General features: G+C 44.1%; 1 protein-coding gene across 1 annotated transcript in view; it reads left to right on the forward strand.

Moving 5' to 3' along the window:
* The window catches only part of SH2D4B (SH2 domain containing 4B), an 81108-nt gene that overhangs the window by 4457 nt on the left and 58292 nt on the right, over positions 1-18359 (forward strand). Inside the window, exons 2-4 of the mRNA XM_032311943.1 lie at positions 11685-11696; positions 16686-16849; positions 17832-17979. Of these exons, the coding sequence (XP_032167834.1) occupies positions 11685-11696; positions 16686-16849; positions 17832-17979 (324 nt within the window). The remainder of the gene's footprint in view (positions 1-11684; positions 11697-16685; positions 16850-17831; positions 17980-18359) is intronic.

Consider the following 18359-nt stretch of genomic DNA (forward strand, 5'->3'; position numbering starts at 1 on the left):
CATTAAAGTGTTCATTTCAGTGATAGTACATTCAAAGTGTCGTGTAGGGGGCACCTGGGTGGCTCAGTCCATAAAGTGTCTGATTCTTTTTTTTTTTTTTTCCTAAAATTTTATTTATTTGACAGAAAGAGACACAGCGAGAGAGGGAACACCAGCAGGGGGAGTGAGAGAGGAAGAAGCAGGCCCCCCACTGAGCAGGGAGCCAGATGTGTGGCTTGATCCCAGGACCCTGGGACCCTGGGATCATGACCTGAGCCGAACGCAGAGACACCTAACCACTGAGCCACCCAGGTGTCCCAAGGTGTCTGACTCTTGATGTCTGCTCAGGTCATGATCTCAGGGTCCTGAGACCCAGCCACGCCTCCAGCTTGTAGTCAGCTGGAGTTTGCTTGAGATTCTCTTCTCCCTCTGCCCCTCCCCTGGCTCCTGTGTGTGCTCTCTCTTTCTCTCAAATAAATAAATAAATAAATAAAGTCTAAAAAAAAATATTGTGCAACCACCACCACCATCTAGTTCCAGAACATTTTCAGCCCGGGAAAGAAACCCTTTACCCATTAAGCATTCACTCCCCATCTCCCGTTCCCCGCACCGCCCCCCTCACCTCGGCCCTTGACAACAGGGAAGGTCTGCTTTCTCTCTCCATGGATTTGCTGCCCCCTTTTTTTTTTTTTTTAATGTATCTATTTGCTTGTTTGTGGTCTGTCTCGTCCATTAGCCTGAAGGTGCTGTGAGGCCATTGCTGCATCGCTGGCTTCTGTGCCAGCATCTGGATGTCTGGATGGGGCGGTGGGGGTGGGCGTGGATGTGCAATTTCCACACACCTGCTGTATCATAGGAGCTGGACCGAAGGGGCAAGTAGTAAAGCGTTGAGTGAACGGCTGTGCGCTGTGCAGCGTGACTCCTCCTCTAGACCTTGAAAATCTGCATCGAAAGTATCAAAAGTCACAGTACACTTGTGTTGGGGGATGGGTTATAGAAGCTGAACTACATCGTCTAACAACATGTAAGTCCCGGTGATTCTGTCACCTTTGCACTCAGACTTATACATCATTTCAGTTTCCTTCCTTGTTTTAGGATTTTGACTTGGATGTGAGCTTGACCAATAAGACTTTTTTCCCCATGCATCTTTTTTTTTTTTAAAGATTTTCGAGAGAGGGGGAAGCAGACTCCCCACTGAGCAGGGAGCCCGATGTGGGGCTCGATCCCAGGACTCTGGGATCATGACCTGAGCCAAAGGCAGATAACCGACCGAGCCACCCAGGCACCAATTCTTAGTGTATATTTGCATCTACCTTTTGTTTTGTTTTGTTTTGTTTTTTGTTTTTTCTAGCTTCTTGGTGCCATATTAAAGAGCATATGCTGTTTTAAAATTTATTTTAGGGGGTGCCTGGCTGGCTCAGTCAGAAGAAATTGTGACTCTAGATCTCAAGGCTGTGAGTTCGAGCCCCACTTTGGGTGCAGAGATTATTTAAATACATAAATATTTTAAAAATTTAGTTTTAAGAATGTACTAGAATACTTTTTAATCTATCTTTATCAGGAATAAAACATTATATGCTGAGGATGAGAAATATAAGGATTTAAAAATATTTTTCTTCATGATTTTCTTGGTATAATCAAGAAATTTTAGATTGATTTTATTTACCTTATTTGACCTTTCAGGATTTACATCTTCTGCTTATAGTAGGGATTTCTTAGTTAATCATAATTACAATAATTACTTGGACATTAACTCCACATTGTACCAGTGTCATTATTCCCTACGTTTTCTTTTTCCTCTGAGGGGAAAGTGATTAATGTTTTATTCCCCCTTTGTCCCTTTGCACAAATAATTTGGCCAGCCCAGCTGCATACCCCTCACTGTGGGCCTCAGCATGTCACACTTAAACGTCAAGGGAAACCTGTACTTGACGCTGTCTTCCGCTGCATCCATGTTCTTGCTGACATAACGTGGTGGGACACGGTTGACCTTGCCATGTTGACTTCTTCAACCTTCTTGAATTCCAACAGTTTTTCAGTTGAGGCGCTGCGGTGATGTCGGAGGCCATGACTTCATAGGATCATGGCTGGTAAGAGGAGTGGATGCCCCGGATTTCTGGATGAGAGTTGGAGCTGTTGTTCACAGCCCCTCTCCTGGTTACCAGGGACAGAGCGTCAAGGACATTGCAGTGGGGGAGGGGCTGGAAAGACTATTGCTGGAATCTCCCCCTTGGTTTCTCACAGTGCCTGCCATTAGTGCCCCATTCCTTTTTTTTTTTTTTTTTTTTAAAGATTTTATTTATTTATTTGACAGAGAACACAAGTAGGCAGAGAGGCAGGCAGAGAGAGAGGAGGAAGCAGGCTCCCTGCTGAGCAGAGAGCCCGATGCGGGACTCGATCCCAGGACCCTGAGATCATGACCTGAGCCGAAGGCAGCGGCTTAACCCACTGAGCCACCCAGGCGCCCCCCATTCCTTTTGTTAAGAAAATATTTCCGGGGCGACTGGGTGGCTCAGTGGGTTAAAGCCTCTGCCTTTGGTTCAGGTCATGATTCCGGGGTCCTGGGATGGAGCCCCACATTGGGCTCTCTCCTCAGCAGGGGGCCTGCATTTCCTCCCCCCTTCTCTCTGCCTGCCTCTCTGCCTACTTGTGATCTCTGTCAAGTAAATAAATAAAATCTTAAAAAAAAAAAAAGAAAATGTTTCTTGTCAATATGCAAATATTCAAGGAACAATTCTGGAGAGGGGAATATTTAGTTTTGTTTCAGAGAATATATGTGATGAAAAGAGAAGAGGAGTCTGGGGTTGAGGCTGGATGTCCAGACTCTTGTGGGGGGACACTAATTAGTTTAATTAGTTTACTTAGGACACGGATTAGTTTAATTAGTTTACCTCTGGGTAAACAGGAGGTAAAAAGTCCCTCATGGCACGGTAACTGGTGAATGGGGGCTGACTGTGGGTCTGAGGGGTCAGTCATGGTGGCGGATGAGCAGTGCAGGTGGAACCAGCTTCTGGGCACCAAGAAGTCAGGCAAGAAGAATGTCATGAGACGTGTGTGTGTGGTGACAGGGCTGTCCACCTGAGCGCAGAGAGCTGTCCTAGCTCCCGTGACTTGCCGATCGGCACCTGCTGCTCGCGGGCTGTATTTGGGGGCCGACAGACCGTGTTCACTGTTCTGGTTTCTCACACCCGAAGGGATGCTCTATGAGCTCATTTTCTGAGGGGCTCAGGGGTTAGAAATAACAGTCACCGATCAATTCTTCACCCTTGGGTTGGGTGGATGTTATTTTCAAAATGCCTCTAGCATGGTGGAATGGAACCGGGTCACCTGGATTTTCTTCTTGGTTCCATTTTGACCTTTGAAAGTCACCTGTGTGATGGGAATAACCACCTTTTCTCCACTGGGAGGATTCATAAAGCTTTTTCAGCAAGTGGGAAGAGCTCCTGCCACATGTGGGGTGCTTAAGAGCCCAGTCCTATTTCTGTCCTTTCTTTCCTCCCTCTTCCCTCCCAACGCTGGTGGCAGATCCTCTAGGGACTGGCTCAGCCTCTTCCTGGGAGCTCCGCCACTGGACCCGTCCGTGGTGGCTGTGGGACCAGCTGCCTCATGGCCTGGCCAACCTCCACTTTTCTAGAGTCCCTGCCTTGGGCCAGTGGAGCCTTGCCTGTGTCTGCCAAATCAACCCTCCTTGTGTGGTTTATTTTTTAGGATAAGTTGGAGGAAACTCAGTTATGTCATAGAGGCTACTCTTGGTTCTTGGGATGCTGATAAGCACTTTTCCTGTGGATCGGACCAAGATGTGATATGGGGGATGCAGGACCGGTCTGTGTGGAATTGCTGTGGTCTGTGGATAGGTGGAGGCATGGCATGTGTAGCCTGGGACCACCCTGTTTGTGACTGTGCGGCTGGGCGTGGGGCCTTGTCCAGGGCAAGGTGATGGAACAAAGGCTAGGGTGCTCTGACAACCTTGTGTGTGTGCACGTGTGTGTGTGAATGGTATGCATTTTGCTGGTATTTTGGGGCATGGAGATGGGGGCTGGGGCCAGACGCTTCTGTTCTACCTGCCGCACGGTCACAAACAGGACTGGTGAGCCTCCCACCAGCTTTGTGGACTTGACTAATGGGGCCCTACTTTCTGGTTTGCTAGCCTCCGTGTTCTGCCTCTGCAGGGCAGACAGCAGGGTGGGACGGCTGCACTGGTGAGTGAGCTCCTGGGGGTAATGTCATCTGCAGTGGGGGAGGGGTTTCCAAGTGGCTCTGAGGAGGTAGGAGCCACTGTGCCACATTCTGAGCCAATGTTGCACGCACAGTGCTGGCTGCAGGGGCCTCTGGTTCCTTTGCAGCCCACCACCTTGGCCCCTTTTCCTTTCCACCTCTTCTAAGCCCAGCGGTATGGTGCTGATTGAGGCAGCACCGCCTGGCCAAGGACGCCAGGGTCCATGGCTCCCCATGTCCTGTGTCACTGCTTTCAGAAAGTGAAAAGTCCAATGTCACTGGTAAACCACACCAGTGCACATTAGAACAGGAAGATAGGCAAATATCAAAGAAGTTTGCAGGTTCCCAAAGAGCCAGGGCCCTCTGGGATTGGGCAGGTAAGAGGCGGGCCAAGGGTCAGTGGCCCAGCAGAAAACTTGACTTTCCGAGTAGTTCCTTGTCCTCTCCTGGCTGCTGCCGAAGCTCAAGGAATTTGAGCGGATGAGTCTTGCTCAGCTCTGGATGGAAGGCAGCCCTTCTCATCCATGTTGCAAGGGGTGAGCTGTGCTCAGGTTTAATTCTCTCCCCTTGCCGCGGGGGTAACCATGCCTGCCACCCCCCTGCTTCCCTCCCTTTCCACCTCCCTACTTCCTGTTCCAGGTGGGAGGTCAACAGGAGGCAGTTTCTGAGAAAGACCAGCAGCTGGTATCTCCTGGCTCCCTGTAACCTGACCACCGGTCTCAGCTGGCTCAGGGTAGCTGTGTGTAAGTAACAGGTTGCAGACCGTTGCCTGTTTCTCAGTGCATCTTTCCGAGCGGCTGGCATTACTGCTTTCCAGGGTTTTCTCACGTGGAAATTAGCATAGCTTCTTAGGGTTTTCCAATTCGGAACCAGATTTTGCATTTGACTTTGGGGTCTAAATTCTTTGTGGGGGGCATTTTCACACCGATTTTTCTGAGGATCTTGCAAAATTACATGACTTTAGGCATTTATTTCATTTAATTAATTTATTTTTAAATATTTATTTAATTTGTGGAGAGGGGCAGAGGGAGAGGGAAAGAAAATCTCAAACAGACTCCCCACTGAGCATGAGATCACAACCTGAGCCGAAACCAAGTGCTGGACGCTTAACCGACTGAGCCACCCAGGTGCCCCTGGGGTTATTTACTTTTATCTTATCATTTCACTCATATGTTCATTTTCTGGCCACCGCAGTTGGGTTCTCCCAGCCAGACTCTGTGAGATGCTAAGGATTTAGGAAGTTGGTCTGTGTGTACCCCTTCATTTTACAGATTAAGTTATTTTGTGCCTTACGTGTTGTTCCACATAAATATGCTGGGCTGATAACGAACACCAGTGAGACTGGGGTCCAGAGACTTCACTGGCACATTGACTGGGCTGTGTCTGAACTGAGGGGCGGTGGGGTTGATCGTGGGGTATTGAGGATTTCTCAATAATAATGACACCAAGTCCCAACATACATGGGGTATTATGGTATTGGTGGCAGATCTTGGATTTGTTTCTTTTTCTCCCAGGAGAGACAAGCCTTCTAAGAGGATGTGGCATGGAGCTTGGGGAGTCAGATGAAAAGCCATTTTACATTCACAAGAGTAGTTCTATTTCTTCTTCTTCTTCTTCTTCTTTTTTTACAATTTATTTTTCTTTTACATTTTTCAAAATTTTATTTTATTTTTTAAGTGTTCCAAGATTCATTGTTTATGCACCACACCCAGGGCTCCAGGCAATACATACCCTCCTTAGTACCCACCACTAGGCTCACCCCACTCCTCACCCCTCTCCTCTCCAAAACCCTCAGTTTATTTCTCAGAGTCCACAGACTGTCATGGTTTGTCTCCCCCTCTGATTTCCCCCAGTTCACTTTTCCTTTCCTTGTCCTAAAGTACTCTGTGTTATTCCTTATGCTCCACAAGTAAGTGAAACCATATGATAATTGACTCTCTCTGCTTGAGTTATTTCACTATCATAATCTCTTCCAGTCCTGTCCATGTTGATGCAAAAGTTCGGTATCCTTTTTGATGGAAGCATAATATTCCATTGTATGTAGGGACCATATCTTCTTTATCCATTTGTCCATTGAAGGGTATCTTGGTTCTTTCCACAGTTGGGCGATTGTGGCCATTGCTTCTATAAACAATGGAGGTACAGATGACCCTTCTTTTCAACTTCTTGAGGAACCTCCATACTGTTTTCCACAGTGGTGCACCAGCTTGTGTTCCCACCAACAAGGCACGAGGGCTCCTATTTCTCCCTAGTCTCTCCAAAACTTGTTTCTTGCGTTTGGACTGATAATATCTTGATTAAATGTTGACATTAGTGCCCCCTTTATTTTTATTTAAACACTACATACACAGTGGAGACCTACATTAATGCCTTCCTAAAATTTTATTCCCCCATCTCTCTCCCAATATACAACCCTTATTAAATTCAGTGCGCATCATGCTTATATCCTTGCCATTCTGTGATATATATTTTGTATTCACTATGTTGCTTAATCATTATATGAATGACATTTTGCTATATGCAACCTGAATTTAATTTTGTGGTTCTGCATTTTTAAAAGGCATATATTTATATTGTTCAAATGTATTTATTTTTCTTGCTATAGAGTATTACATGATAAAAAACATATCATGATTTATTTGTCCATTTTTTTTTACTGGGTATTTATGTTGCTTCCAATTTTTCATATTTTGAAGTGTTAAATTTGAATAATATTTTCTCATTCGGTTTTCTCTGAGCACATTTGAAGGAGATTCTGTAAGTTATGTACCTGAAGTACTATTCCTTAGTAATGATGAATAGCATTTTCTGCTTAACTGAACGTTACCAAAGATCTTCCAAGTGGTTCTATCAGTACCTTGTATCATCAGCAATTTGTAACAATTATTGCTGCTCCATATCCTTTCCAACACTTGCCTCATCAGACTTTTTACAAGATTCTTTCCAATCTTGTAGGAGTGAAATGATTGTTCATTCTTGTTTTTATATGCTTCTGTCTAATTAGTGATAAACTTAGGTCTCTTTAATATGTTAGTTTACTGTTTATGTTTCCTCTCCCGTGAAATGTCTGTTCATATCAATAACCCGACAGCAAGGTGTTAAGCTCAAAGAACAGAAAATCCAATCTGCAGGGATTTTCCTAGGTGGGGTTTGTTTTCCACCTAAGCAAAAAAAACAAAAAACAAAAAAAAAAACCCTAGAAATAGGCAGACTGGAACTGGGTTATTGGCTCTGTGATGTCATTAATGTTGCTGGTTCTTCTTTCATGATCTTAAACCGTAGCTTAGTATATTGGGTCTTCACGTAGTTCTTGTGTTTTTTTTTTTTTTTGTTTTTTTTTTTTAGCATCATATGAAGAACAGAGGGAAGAAAGACTAGGTGTTAACTGTATCTAGACATCAAACCTTTCTCACAGTCCCCTCACTACCTCCTACCTATAATAATTGGCCAGAACTTTGTCACATGGCCACCCTTTCCTGGAAGGGAGACAGAAGATGAGAACTTCAACCAAGGATATTGCTGTTTTGATCAAACTCTGTGTACTAAAACAAGGAAGCAACAGAAGGAGGCTAGAGGGCTAACCGGTAGGTAATGGAGGGCATTTGGGACACTATATGTTATCTTTTCTTCTGTGGGGTTGTTTATTATTTTCTTATTAGTTTATAAGAATTCCTTGTATATTCCAGATGAATATTATTATTTTTAAATATTTTATTTATATATCTGAGAGAGTGAGAGCGTGAGCGAGCACAAGTAGGGGGTGGGACAGAGGGTGAGAAAGAATCTCAAGCAGACTCCCTGCTGAGCCCAGAGCGGAAACCAAGTCAGACACCTAACTGGCGGAGCCACCCAGGAGCCCCTATTCCAGATCAATGGTTGTTGTTATTTTTTTTTTTCCCAGTCAAGATTCTGTAAAAAAATTAAGCCCCGATATTCGAGCAGTGATTCTTGAAGTGTGGTCTCTGGATTCCTGGAGGCCTGAGACTCTCCACATCAACAAGTTTAAAACTGTTCTCACAATAATACTGAGGTGTTCTCTGATCTACTCATCATGTTTACACTCGTACTAATGATGCGAAACCAAGAGCGGGTGAATCTGCTAGTACCTTAGGAGCAGAAGTCATTGTATTTTTTCAGTCACACATCACTCCTGGATGAAACAGTAAGCCTGTTCATTTGATTGTATGACAAAATGGGAAGTATGTATAGAGCATTTCTGCTGCATATTTGAGGAGGATGGGCATCTGCAGGAAAAGCTCTGTGGGATTTCCTTTTTTTTTTTTTTTTTTTAAGATTTTATTTATTTATTTGACAGACAGAGATCACAAGTAGGCAGAGAGGCAGGCAGAGAGAGAGGAGGAAGCAGGCTCCCTGCTGAGCAGAGAGCCCGATGCAGGGCTCGATCCCAGGACCCTGGGATCATGACCTGATCCGAAGGCAGAGGCTTAACTCTCTGAGCTACCCAGGCGCCCCCACTGTGGGATTTCTTAAGTCACGTGCTGCGCTAGCCTCTTTATTCCTAGAATGCCATTTTTACTTGAAGGAAGACTGAGAGACAAGCTAGGTCTTTTGTAAGACTTGGGTATTTGGAAATGAATAAAGTGAATCTGTCACTTCAAGAAAAACAACCGATGGAATTTATGCCAATGATAAAATCCCAGCTTTTAAGAAAAAATTAGAATTTTGGGAAGACTTCTGTCACCAACAGTTTATTAAATTCCCAACACGTAGAGGCTTTTCTTATGAGATTCATAGTGATATTAACAAACATGATTTTCTGATATTATAAAAATAAAATATGTGCACATTTGGAATATTTGCTTGACTCTGTGAACCAACATTTTCCAAAGGACCAATGGATAACTTTGGAAGATCAGGCATTAGTGCATAATTCATATGAAGCACAGAATAAAGCAATGGATTTTTATTTTATTTTGCGTTTTAAAATTTAAAATTTTTTATTTTGAAACAACTTTAGACTTGGGGAAGAGTTGCGAAGTGGCTCAGAGAATTCCCACATTGCCTTCACCCTGTTTCCCTGAATGGTAACATCTTGTGTTACCTTGGTCCACTGATCAAAACTAAGAAATTAACATGACCAATGAGTTCTAATATAACAAACTACAATAAATTCAGTGACATTTTTTTCAGGTTATATCACAACTAGCTTTTAAGAACTACCATTTGTTTGAGTTTCACTGTAGTATCAAAGAAGATTATCAATAAATATCTGAAAAACTATCCATGTTTTTCTTTTCTTCTCTTTTCTAACTATATATCTGTGAGAAGTAAAAAAAATTTTATATACTTCAACTAAAATTACATATTGCAACAGAGTGAATGTAGAAGCGACATGAGAATCCAGCTACTTTCTCTTAAGCTGAACATCAGATAGATTTGCAAATATATGGAACAAGGCCACTCTTCTAATTAAATATTTTTGTTCTAGAATATATAGCTATTTTTCATAAAAATGTCATATATGGTAATAAATAATGAATTTGCCATTATTTTAAATAAGCATTAATTTTTTTCTGGTTTTAGTTTTGAATATGGTAGATATTAGTAGACATGGCTCAAATAAATAAAATCATTTGAGTTACTTGATATTTTTAAGGAATGTAAAGGGGTCCTGAGAGCAAATTACCTGAGAACAGCTTCCCTAAGGACCCATTGTATGTAATGGGTTAACTTTTCTACAATGCACTGAGGCCAGTACTATCTATGTACCATCTTTGGGAGAACTGAGAAAAATCGTCATTCAAATTACGTTTTATAGAGCTTATCGGGTCTCACAGGAGCCCGGTAGGGAAAGCTTGTTGTAGACATTAATAAGTTAATAGATGTAAAATGTGTTGAACCGTGATTAGCAGATAAGCCCTCTGTAGACGTGAGCTGTTATTATTGCTTTAATTAATTCCTGCAATCATTTGACAGTTATGTGTACTCAAATATCTTCTCTCTGCTGGTGGCCTGATTTTTAATTGTCTTTATGGTGTGCCTTTTTGTGTAGAAACTTTAAGTTTTAATCTGTGTTCAAATTTATCGACACTGTTTCTCATAGTTCATTCTTTTTACATCTCATAGAAGAAATTCTTCCCTTCCCCAAAGTTATAATGATGTGCTTTTATACTTCCCTCTAAAAATTTCCAAGTTTCCAAGCATTCCTTTTCACCAACTCATGAAACCACTCTTGTTAAGATAAGCATCCCATCATGGTGCCAAATTCAGTGGCTGGTCCTCTGTCTTCAATCTGTTGACCCATGAGCAGCCTTTGACTCAGTCGATGTTTCCTTAATTCCTGAAATTCTTTCTCCCTTGGGCTTCAGGGATATAGCTTTTTTGGGGTTATTCTCCTGCTCATAATCTTCTTTGTCCTTGGCTTCTTCGGTGGTCTTCCTCCTAAGTGTTGAAGTGACCTGGACCTCCCAACTTTGCACCTCTTCTCTCTTCTATCTGTCTTCACGTTCTCTTCGTTCTCATCTTGTTTTGTGGCTTTAAATGTCTAAACACTGATGATTCCAAAAATGTACACCTTAATTCTAGCCTCTCCTCTCAACTCTGTTTCATTCAACTCCCTCTTGGATATCTAATAAGCATCTCAAACTTCATTTGACCCAAACAGAATCACTGATTTCTCCAAGTTGTTTCTTCCATGGTGCCAAACCCATTCATTCTGTTGTTTCAGCTTGGAATGTTGGACTTTTCTCGTTCTCTTTCTTTCACAATTCACAACCAGATTTTAGGCAAATTTTGCTTTTTCCTTCAGCATATGTCCTAAACCTTAACCACTTTGCGCCTCCTCCCACTATGGTTGGGGCTGCGGCTTCTCTACCTTCCTTCCCACTCTCCTTCCTGCCCCTTTGCAGCCACAGTGGCCTCTGCTGTCCTTTGAGCTCACCAAGCACATCACCAGCCCCTCCCTCAGTAATGGTCCTGTTCAGGCTCCTGTCTTGCCCATAGAGCCTTCGTTCCTGCTCACCCTCTAGGAGTCAGATTCCTAGTGACCCCTGTTTGCTTCAGGACCAGGTGGAGTCTAAGGCTTCAGCCCTGCTCTCTTCTTCACTTTCCTGTTTCGTATAGATTCCCAATACAATTTCTTGTATTCCTATGCATTTTGTCTTGACATTTTGTATCTATTATTGTTATGTGTTTGGAGAAGAGATGTACATCTTTACTGGGACATCCGAAAGAAAAGCTTTTATGCCTGTAATTTTTCTTGTGAGCTCACTATTATGTGTGCTTATATCTTTTGGCTACATTTCCCCTTTATGTAATATGTAATTGCAATTTTGATTTTTTTCTGAGGTTCATAGGTTATCTAGGAGATACTTTCTTTTCTTTTTTATGTCTAAGAGAGAGAGAGTGAGAAAGTATGATCAGGGTGAGGGAGGGAAGAGAGACTCTTAAGAGAATCTTTAGCAGGCTCTAGGTTCAGCACAGAGCCTGATGCAGGGCCTGGTCCCATCACCCTGAGATCCTGACCTGAGCCGAAACCAAGAGTTGGTCCTTTTTTTTTTTAAAGATTTTATTTATTTATTTGAGAGAGAAGGAAGAGATAAAGAGATAGTGAGAGAGAGCATGAGCCGGGAAGAGAGGGGGAAGCAGGCTTTTCACTGAGCAGGGAGCCCTATGGGGGGCTCCATCCCAGAACCCTGGGATTGTGACTTGAGCTAAAGATACTTAATCGACTGAGCCACCCAAGAGCCCACTAGAAGATATTTTCTTAATTACTAATTTATTAATGGCTTTTAAAAATGGCTATTTTTCTATAAATTTCCAATTTTTCCTGTTATTATTAGAGATTATGGCCTATAATTTTTTTATCATGATTGCAAGCTCAAGAGGAAAAACAAGTATAGTCTCAAAGCTTAAGGAATAAGGTTCTGTAATTGTTAAATAAAAATTTTTTCACAATATTATTCAAATCTTCAATATTATTAATTTTTAAAATCTGTGTGATCCACCAACCTCTGAATAAACACAGTAAAACTCCCCACCATATATACATTTTCAAATTCTCCTTGAATTGCTAGGAGTTTCTGTTTGATGCAATTTTCTGCTATGTTGTATCCAGTTTTATGACTTATATTTTCTTTGTGAGGTGTATTTTTGTTGTCACACAATATTCTTCTTTGTCTTTTTTTAACACATTTGTCCTTGCATTTGCTTTGCCCAATATTGCCACTCCTGCTTCCTTTTTGCTCAACTTTGCATGGTCTACTGTTGCCTAGCTCTTTACTTTTAACGTTTTCTTGTAAAAAAGAGTGCTTTAAAAAATATTTACTCATTTATTTAATTTTTTTTAATTTTTATTTATTTATTTTTAAAGATTTTATTTATTTATTTGGCAGACAGAGAGATCACAAGTAGGCAGAGAGGCAGGCAGAGAGAGAGGAGGAAGCAGGCTCCCTGCTGAGCAGAGAGCCTGATGTGGGGCTCGATCCCAGAAGCCTGGGATCATGACCTGAGCCGAAGGCAGAGGCTTTAACCAACTGAGCCACCCAGGTGCCCCTTACTCATTTATTTTAAAGAGAGAGCGAAAATGCACGTTCGAGAGCATGAAGGGGGGAGGCGGAGAGGCAGAGAGAGAAGCAGACTTCCTGCTGAGCCTGGAGTCTGATGTGGGACTTGATCCCAGGATCCTGAGATCATGACCCGAACTGAAATTAAGAGTCAGATGCTCAACCACTGAACCACCCAGATGTCCCCCAAAGTGTATGTTTTATTTAAATAAAACTGTTAGATTTTATTTATTTATTTATTTTAAAGATCTATTTATTCATTTGAGAAGGGGAGTAGAGGGAGAGGGAGAGAGAATCCTAAGCAAACTCCCTGCTGAGCATAGAGCCCAATGCAGAGCTCGATCTCATGAGGCCTGAGATTACAATCATGGGTCAGATGCTTAAACAACTATGTCATCCAGGTGCCCCTAGATTTTATTTTTTAATCCCATCTGACAGTCTCAGAATTTTAACGGAAGAATTAATTCTGTTCATGTTTTTGTGTTAGTGAATGTACTTAGGGTTTAGGGCTTTGGTGTTATTTTGTGTTATCTATATCCATTTGGGATGTGCTTGACCTGACATACTGGAATATCTGGCAAATAGTTGCTTAATTAAATCAACATTTCATGTTTATATTATCACATTTCATTTGATAATGGTACAACTGCGTTCTTCAAAGTTTGTTATTTGTCTCAGATGGTGAGGCCTCTGGAGGTCCCTGCATGGCTAGTAGGAGCGTAGCTGCTCAGGAAAATCATCAAGGCCCTGCCTCCTTCTCTCTTTGCACTTCCTGGCCTTTAGCTGTGGCTTTCTTCCTCCTGGTGGCAAAAGTCTTCTGGCAATTCCTGGCTTCATGTCTTCATTCCAGGGAGGAAGAAGGAGGAAATAAAAGAGGAGGAGTGAAGGGATTTTTCCTAAGGAGATTTCCCTTTTGGTTCAGAGGGGAAAGCCCTTTACTAGGAATTCTGCTTACATCTGCTTTGTCAGAAACCGGGGACATACAGTTCTCCTAGACTGATCCCTCGCTAATTCTACTTGCCCTTTGAGACTGGCATAGAAACTTGCCTCTCTTGAAGCTGCAAGATTCCTACACACCCTGAGCAGATGTGGATTTTCTGATAAGGGAGGATGGCGCGGTTGGAGGGGCGGTGGCTGGGCAGTGACACTGTCTGCTCTAATGCTACATAGTGTTTGTTTCCTCTTGCCCTTCACAGATCTTTGCAAGATTGATAAACCTATTATCATTTATTCCCCCCCACTATTAATCTGGAAGTTTTAGAATGTTAATAGTGTTTTATCAGTCATAACTCAGCCTGTGGTTCTCTATGACAATGTTGCTTTTACCATGCAAAAGAGTAACAGTAGCCTCCTTATATTAGTCAGGGAGTTAATGCTGCTTTAGGCAATGGATAATCCCTGAAATTTCAGTGGATTAGTATAAAGAAGGTTTATTTCTTGATGTGGATTGGGTAGCTCTTCTGGGTCACTGGCTTTCAAACACTCATGGATCAGGCTGCTTTTTTCCTCGCAGTAGCGCCATCTTGGATGACATGAGGGGATGAGAGACGGTGTTTGGAAAAGTCACACCAACCGCAACAGTCGCAGCCTGAAAGGGTACAGATCACCTCCTCTGACATCCACAGTCTAAAATTCATTCACATGGCCACATGGAATTGAAGGGGAGCTGAGGAAAGTAGTCACGTGGTGGGCTCAGGGAGGAGAAACGAGGTGCCAGACAGTATGGTGGTGGTCCCAGATTGTCATTCTGGTCCCGCCCACATTGCGTTCTCCTCTTCCATATAAATACACTCATCACCACCTTAAGGGGATACTCTCAAGTCCCAGGCAGTCACTGCATCCTGCCTGAAGTCCACCGTCTGCATGGGTTCTGCATTCATCTCTCTAATGTCTGGGGGTGGCTGAAAAGTCATGTCATCTAAACACCCTCCTCCTTTACGACACAGTGTGCGGCGGTAGAGTGGAGTGAGAATGTACACCATGGAAAAGGGGAGAATGTGAGCCCTACTTGGTCACTAGCTGATAGCATTCCTGCAGTCCCCACAGGTCAGGCTGTGCTATTTTCCTGCCCTGGCACTGAAGGGACAGACTTCAATAAGGGCAGGACTGGGCCCTCGAGGAGCCGCCTCCCTGTTCTTTGCTCCCCGTGGCCTCATCTGAGGTGAGTGTTGCGGACCACGCCCTCCTTGGACCACTACCGTCTTTGAAACCTTCTTCCTGTCCATTCATTGAGGTTGGGTACCTAAGAGTGGTTGACGTCTTGAACAATCAAAGGCTTTTTTCAGCCCAGACTCAAAAAACTTAGGAGGCTTCTGATCTGTTCGGTTCCATGTTCCTGTAACCACAGCTTTTCTAGACATTTTTTGCAAGTTGACTGCCATTCTCTGCCTCTAATCCCCTGTATCTCTCCTTTGAACTGAAGGGCATCTATCTATCCCAGGATTTTTGAAAAATATCACAAGAGATTGTACTCTTAAGGCACTTGTGTTAGCCTGACTCCTCTGACAAGCAGAGACAGGGATGGGGTTACACACACAAGAACTTTATTCAGGAAATACAACTGTCCTCATGGGAGAGAAGTGACAGAGTCCTGGAGGAGTGTGGGAGAGCCATTGTGTAGCAACACAAGCTTGACATTGAGTGAAAGAGGTGTGGAAGGCAGAGGTGTTCTAGGCAGGAGGGAGGGTGGTAGGAGGGGAGGGTTATTAGACAGTCATGCAGCCCGAGGGAGGTTTGTCAAGGGTCATTGACATTGCCCATCCGAAGTCTGCTGTTCTCCAGGAATGGGCCCACCATGGTCAGTCAAAGCCTGGGAGCCACCTCTGGGAAGCATGGCGACCGGCAAACACTGGCACGTAGGAACTGAAGAGCTTGCTCCCTTCAGCTCCCCTGCAGTTGGATGACCGTGGAGCACATTCTGGCCACCACAGTGTTCTGTGCCCTTGGTCATTGTCTTTACCTTAGAAGTTCTTTTGGGCTCTGTCATGCAAACTTTAAGAAAATCCCCTCTCTTGTACTTTGGGCCCTAGAAGCAGGTGGTTTTTTCCAATCCTACAGAGTCCCAGATTGCTGTGTTCTCTATTCCCTTTCATTTTTACTTACAAAGCACTCAGTTCTTTCTGGAACTCACTTCTTTCTCTTAACACCTTGCTGAACACAGCTGCTGGCCAGCAACATGCACCACTAATGTCCTGTTCGCCCATCTCTTGCCTCAGAGTGGCAGGTTTGGAAGGTGTGAGGGTCTGCCTTTCCAGTTACCCCGACTGCTGATTTTGTCAGATGTTTTGCTCTTGTGTTAACACGGACCCCTAGGCATTCCTTCTGTCTGCTGCGGAATTTCACCTCCTTGCTAAGGCAATGACACATAGTTGATATTTCTGTTCCTGCATCGTCAGGTTTTGGAGATCAATTTCCATTTTAGTCAAGTGATCAATGGAATCTGTTGCAACAGGTGAACGAAGCAATCTCAGTGGCTTAATAGGGCACCAGTTTATTTCTTGCTCATGTTACAGGTTGCTGTGGGTCAGAGGCCTAGGCTCTGTGTCTTGCAACACTGTCTCCAATTCCTTATTTCCAGCCAGTGGACAGGAGGGAGGGAGAGAGAGAGAAGGTGTGGACAGACGGACGGACACACTCTCTCCTGCTGTTCTGTGTGCTGAAGATCTCCGAGGCACTCAGCCGCCGACCCCAGTTCCAGCCTCGGGCACCTGCTTCAGCGGGCTGACTTGGCAGCTGTGTTGCTCCCTCGAGAGAGTGGGAAGGAGAGGTGGAAGTGGACCTGCACTCAGGCTGATCTCTCTCTGGGAGGCTTTTTGTAGATGACAACGTTGTGTAGAGACAATGTTGTGTAGAGACAACATTGTGTAGAGACAACGTTGTGCACCATTGGCCAACCTAGCTCCTCCTGGACTGATTATAACTCAGACCTGTTTCTTCTTCCTTCCTTGTTCCTCCTTCCGCTGTGAGGCAGCAAGCGACAAGCACATCCAGTGGCTCCTGGGGGCAGATGGTGACGTCTGGGTCTGGATCATGGGAGAAGGTCCCGGGGACAAGCCCTATGAAGAGATCTCTGAGGAGCTGATTGCAGAGAGGGCGCGGCTGCAGGCCCAGAGGGAGGCGGAGGAGCTCTGGTGAGAGGTGCAGATGGGTATTGGGTGGGGTCTGCACATGGAGCCCAGGCTGGGTCCAAGCTGAAGGACCATAGGCTGTGGGTGGAAGGGAGCAGGTCCCAGGCAGCAGGCTGACCCTGTTGAGCTCAGCTAAGATTAGGGGACCAAGGATCAGAGTCTTCATCAAGTAGATCTTGTAAGCTCAGATCCTGGCTCCCCCAGGGAGTAGTGAGCTGATCTGGGGTCTCGGTTTTCACATCTGTGTTGTGGGCCTAATACCCTTTCCATCTGGACGTAGTTTGGGTTCACTGAGATAATACAGATGGGACAGTAGAGGAACTGGATTCACCATTGTCATCAGCTTGTTCCTCTTCCTTTTAGCTGCATTTTGCACCCAATGTGGATAGTTGAGTTCCTGGTGAGATTTGGAGTCAGACTTCTTTCATAAACAACTTGTAACTTTTTTTTTGTCCAAGTTGGAGAGCCATATGAAGTTGACTCCAACATTTCACCCCACAACTTTTAGTGACAGTATTTTAATTGTAAAATTGTAACAACAACTCAAACACCCACCGCCTAAGATAACTATGGTGAGCATTTAGGCAACACCTTGATAAATTGATTAATATAGATTCACAATGTTATTTAAGATTACTATATGGTATCCTATTACATGAGAAACCCAACTTGATCTTGTGGATGGACATTTAGGTTGTCCTCCAATTGTTATGTTCATCCTCCGATGAACCTCTTCTAGTTACACCTTTGTGATCTTAAGTGAGCAAAAGGATTTTGAGTACCCCCCCCTCGGCTTCCAGAACAATTCGGGTGATTTACACTACCCAACAGGACAGTGACTATTTTCCCACAACTTTGCCAGCATTGAGTTTTGGCATTCTGATAGACCAAGACATATTGTTCCTGGTTTTCATTTGAAGTCCTGTGGTTATGTGGTCCTTCAATTTCCTACCTGAGCTCATACCTGCTGGTGTTCTCTTGCAAGGAGACAGAAAGAGGCAGAAATCACCAAGAAGTTTCGGGATGCTCTGGCCAATGAGAAAGCCCGGATCCTGGCGGAGAAGTGGAAAGTGGAGATGGAGGACCGGAAGGCGGCCAAAGTCCTGGAGGAACGCATCCGTGAGGAGTTCAAGGTGAGTCAGCATGTGGAGCATCTGCGTGCGGCCACCAACGCCAGCTCCCAGGCTACTGGTGCCCTTCTCTTGGTCGGTACTGAGTGCTTTATGGGACAGAAATCTTACATGTCTGAGCAGGGAGGAACGTAACTCCCCATTTGAGTCAATCCACTTCTCATTGGATAGATGAGGAAACTAAGTGTTAGAGGAAGAGTCTTGCCAAGGACATCGTGTAGGAGGGGCTGGAAACAGGACCAGAACTCAGACCTTCTGTCTCATAACCCAAGGGGCTTGGAAAGGGACCCAGAAAGTGCTAAGTTTGTGGTCAGACCAAACTGGGATCCAGTTCTAATTCTCCTGGTTAGTCCTGCGTGACCTTGGAAAGCTTGCTGAACTTC

The sequence above is a fragment of the Mustela erminea genome, chromosome 14 (assembly GCF_009829155.1).
Source record: "Mustela erminea isolate mMusErm1 chromosome 14, mMusErm1.Pri, whole genome shotgun sequence".
Lineage (NCBI taxonomy): Eukaryota > Metazoa > Chordata > Mammalia > Carnivora > Mustelidae > Mustela > Mustela erminea.